The 4,633-nt window shown below is 36.7% G+C and overlaps 1 protein-coding gene across 3 annotated transcripts; it reads left to right on the top strand.

Annotated features, from left to right (window-relative positions):
- The first annotated feature begins 387 nt into the window (after nt 1–387).
- Nucleotides 388–4,197, top strand: LOC120075687 (pentatricopeptide repeat-containing protein At1g77360, mitochondrial). 3 transcript variants are annotated; one of them, XM_039029290.1, is made up of 3 exons: nt 388–623; nt 973–2,956; nt 3,712–4,197. In XM_039029290.1, the coding sequence occupies exon 2, from the start codon at nt 1,426–1,428 to the stop codon at nt 2,866–2,868; it is 1,443 nt and encodes a 480-aa protein (XP_038885218.1). In that variant the 5' UTR covers nt 388–623; nt 973–1,425; the 3' UTR covers nt 2,869–2,956; nt 3,712–4,197. The 3 variants fall into 3 exon arrangements, 2 of the variants coding, with proteins under 2 accessions (XP_038885218.1, XP_038885219.1); XM_039029291.1 differs by having other exon boundaries at nt 388–633; XR_005481383.1 differs by lacking the exon at nt 973–2,956 and having other exon boundaries at nt 391–623.
- Nucleotides 4,198–4,633: the final 436 nt, after the last annotated feature.

Raw genomic sequence — 4,633 nt, 5'->3', positions numbered from 1 at the left:
TACTTAAAAATAAGCTTAATTTTTAAAATCAAGACAAAAAATCAAATGGTTAACAAACGGGATCTTAGTTTTTCAAATTTTGACTTTTTTTTTAAATCATTAATAAAAAGTAGATAACAAAGAAAGAAATTTGAAGGTAGAAATAATTTATATGTGCTTAATTTTAAAAAAACAAAAAATAAAATAATTATCAAAGCCTAAAATTTTTAATTTTTTGAATTAGGAATTTTAAATTAAATTTCAAATTCGTAGTTTCAGAAATTTAAATATATTCTTTGGATGGTTGAGATAAGGTTAGAAAATCCAATTTTTATCTTTTTTACTTTCTTAAATTTGGATCCATATGGGTTTTTGAATTAAGGATTTAGTAGGAGTTTAAAGTTGGAGAAATAAGAAAAAGATTTATTGATGTTCTAACTTCTAGTTTATGAGGTAATTACTTGGAAAAAAAAAAGAAGAAGAAGAAAAGAGAAGGAAAAGACGGTTGCCCTAGCCTCCATCTTTATCCCCTCCTTCAATCTTCCTCGCCGGCGACCTCCACAAGCTGCAGTTGACGAGCCTCGGACGGTGACGACCCACACGAACTCACTTTGATACAAGCAGGCATCCACGCATCCTTTTCGGTAAGAGTCGGTAAGGATTATAGCTTTAATTTCCTTTTCGAATTGGATTTCACTGTTTGAATATTATTCTGAACTCTTGGAGTTCGTTTTTTGTTGTGTTTGTGTTAATTTCTAAGTATTCGGTTAAGGTTCAGCAAGGTTGAACACATTTCGGACTAGTTCGGACTATATGTGAGAGCAGTATGTGACTTATTAGAGGTTGTTGGTTGTAGCCTTGGACTAATTCAAAATGATTAATTGAGGTTTATAGTGGATTTTGGTTAAGAATATTCTTGTTGAAAAGTCTTTCGATGCCGATTATGGTTGTTGAACTAAGTTCTAACACCTAAACATTGTGTTTATTGTTTAGGCTTTCTAAGCGTTGATGTTTGTTCAACGAAGTGGATTTTCGAGTTGATAATTATAGTATTATCGATTGAGGTAAGTAGTTTCCACATTCCTTCCACGATGTAAATGTAAATTCGAACCACCGGTTTCGAATGCAAATGTGCCGTCAGATACCATTTTGTTCGCTCACGCCACCATCGTTTCGTTCTTCTAGAGGAGCGAGAAAGAAAATAACAACGGTGCAACACTAGCCATTTTATGTTTTAGTTACTTAATTCTACACTCACTCGTTTGATGGATTTATAAAATTATTCAATCCAGCAATAGTTCGGTTTGGGAATACGCATAGTCTGTTTTGCAACTATCCGATTAAGAGGCTCTGCAGCTTCTTAAATGGTGGTTTCTTCTATAATTGCATCCGTAGTTGTTTTCATGTGATTGACATTGATCGAGGTGAAGTTTGATTCTGGGTACCATGATGAGAATTTGTAGCCATGGGAGAAGTAAACTTACACTATGTAGATTGCTAGCTAGGTTGTACAGTTCTGGTGAACAAACTGATACGGTGTCGGATTCAATCAAAAGTATCTGTAAAACCATGATGACGTGCCAAACGCTGGCACTTGAGACTGCCCTTGACCTAAATGGGATTAGGATTTCACCAGAGATAGTTGAGGCTGTTCTAAAAAGATTTGAGAATGCTGGCATGTTAGCTTATAGGTTCTTTGAATGGGCTTCCAAGCAGCGAAACTATGTCCATAGTGTGAGGGCTTACCACTCTATGATTGAATCTTTAGCTAAGATTAGGCAGTACCAGATGGTGTGGGATCTCGTGAATGTCATGAGGAATAAGGAGATTCTAAATGTTGAGACCTTTTGTATTATCATGAGAAAGTATGCTAGAGCTCAGAAAGTAGAGGAAGCAGTTTATACATTTAATGTCATGGAAAAATATAATATGAAACCAAATGTAGCTGCATTTAATGGATTGCTTAGTGCTCTGTGCAAATCCAAGAATGTGAGGAAGGCTCAGGAAATTTTTGACAATATGAAGGACCAATTTGTTCCTGACTCAAAAACTTACAGCATACTCATTGAAGGATGGGGTAGGGCTCCAAATCTTCCAAAAGCAAGGGAGATTTATAGAGAAATGCTGGATAGTGGCTGCCTTCCCGACATAGTAACATATAGCATTATGGTTGACATTCTTTGCAAGGCTGGAAGAGTCGACGAAGCAGTTGGGATTGTAAAAGAAATGGATTCTAATAATTATAAACCATCATCATTTGTCTATAGTGTTTTGGTACATACGTATGGCATTGAAAATCGAATTGAGGATGCAGTCTCTACATTCTTGGAGATGGAAAGAAATGGAGTTATGGCTGATGTGGCAGCATATAATGCTTTAATCACTGCTTTCTGTAAAGCAAACAAGATTAAGAATGTCTATAGGGTGTTGAAGGATATGGACTTAAAGGGTGTTAACCCCAATTCAAGGACTTGCAACATCATTATAAACAGCTTAATAGGCAGTGGTGAGACAGATGAGGCATTTAGGATCTTTCGTAGAATGGTCAAAGTGTGCGAACCAGATGTAGATTCCTATACCATGATCATAAAAATGTTTTGTGGGAGGAAGGAGCTTGATATGGCTCTTAAAGTTTGGAAGTATATGAAGAAGAAGCAGTTTGTTCCAAGCATGCACACATTTTCTGTTCTTATTAATGGACTGTGTCAGATAGGCAATGCTACACAAGCTTGTGTGTTGATAGAAGAGATGATAGAGAAGGGAATTCGACCTTCTGGTGTCACATTCGGAAGGTTGAGACATTTATTAATTAAGGAAGGGAGAGAAGATGTTCTAAAATTTCTACAGGAGAAAATGAATTTACTAGTCAAGGAGCCATTATGTGATTGAGAAATCTCGGCTAAATGATGCCCTGCTGTTCAAAACTCCTATCTTTGCTGGAGGGACTATTCAGAGATATGGAGATGAAGTTTTGGAGGTCTGCTTTCTTTTCAGCCTTTGTGGTTATCATTTCCCCATGTTGGCTTGTCTTCCTGGTGTTGCTGGTCTGTTTAGGCATGATCTTAGTATAGAACATGATTGAATGTAAAAATAATAATTTCGAACGTGAGCTCCACATATCATCTTTTTCCTATTGTTACAAATGAATGTTTGTGTAGTGCTTATGTAATAATATTGGTGATGGTAGACACAACATTTGGGGACTAAATTAAATGATCTGATTGTGGTGGGGGGGGGTGGTTGTTATAAGAAACAAAGTCGAATCAAAAGCCGTAAAATCCAGTTGGAGAACATCTCCCAGTTGTGGATTTGAACTCACTAACATAATTGCGTCTCCCTGACCCTCACCAGTATTATTAGAAATGAACTCACTGAGCCTCATTTACTTCTCACCCCTGTATTAAACTCTTAGTCACCTGTTATCATTGCATTCAAGGTCTCACGTACGCAAGCTATTTATTTCGACACTGATTTCTAGAAAATTGCATATTTTTCGCTTGCAAACAAACTTTTTCAACAATTTTACAAAAAACCTGGTGTTAGACATTAGAAAAATATAAATATTAATTATAATAAATAACTTACACCTTAATCTACTTGCAAATATCATTGTTTCTATTAATAGAAAAAAGCTAACATGGATAAAAGATACCATTTCTTAGAATGTAAGGACTTGTCATTTCTACATACAGTTTACTCATAATTTCCCCATATTTCAACATATTATTGCAGGCTAATTGTTATCCAGATTCTGTCTCTTCCTTTCTTCTGTTGCAGTGCTGAAATGCAAAAGCAGAGAAAGAAAGAGGGTCAGATAATTTGAGTTGCCACTTGCTACTACCGATTTCGATGGTTAAAGTGTTAGACAAAGTCTCAAGCCATTTCTCCTAACAAGTGATTTTCCAGACAAAGCATCAAGCGAATTCTCAACAACCACCAATGACCAGACAGGTCCCATTGTTTCCATCAACGCCAACAGGATATGTTAATTGCAGATCTAAACGATTTTGCAACAAGTATACATACAAGCTGAAACTGGTGATTTTGTTTTGTAATATTTATTTACAACCATTTCCATTGGAGTGAAGGAAAATGTTTCTCACTCTCTTTCCTCATTTTGTTCTTGAAATGGGTGTTGGGTCTGTTTCATGAAGAAGTCAGTTAAATGAAATAATTTTCAGTACTACTTTATTTCTATTTATAAACTCTTGTTGCAAACAGGGTATTAAATCTGGGGTATATTCTGTCAATAGTAGTTGCAATGTGCTGTTCTTGATCGTATGTTGGCCTATGGATCGTGTTCAGATCCATGTTTGGGTTGGTGGAAAAGATTGTGGAAGTTAAAAATTCCCAGGAAAGTGGCCATTTTTATATAGAGATCGTGTCATAGTTGACTCCCCTATAATGGTTTCTCTTAGGAATAGAAGGGTGGAGGTTAGTCCATGGTGCAACTGAAAGAGGAAACAAAATCTCATGCTTCATTCTCATTAGGGTTGGCAAAAAAACCTGCTGTCCCCGCGGGTTGGGGATTCCCCGGTTTGACCGGGGATGGGGTCAAACTGGAGAATTTATTCAGAGCCCCGTCTGGGGACGGGGATAGTATTCCCGCCCCGATCCCGACCCCGATTAATCTCCGACTTCGAATTTATATATA

The sequence above is a fragment of the Benincasa hispida genome, chromosome 4 (genome assembly GCF_009727055.1).
Source record: "Benincasa hispida cultivar B227 chromosome 4, ASM972705v1, whole genome shotgun sequence".
Classification (NCBI taxonomy): Eukaryota; Viridiplantae; Streptophyta; class Magnoliopsida; order Cucurbitales; family Cucurbitaceae; genus Benincasa; species Benincasa hispida.
The sequence above is the reverse complement of the archived record's forward strand: the minus strand, read 5'-3'. Positions and strand labels throughout refer to the sequence as shown.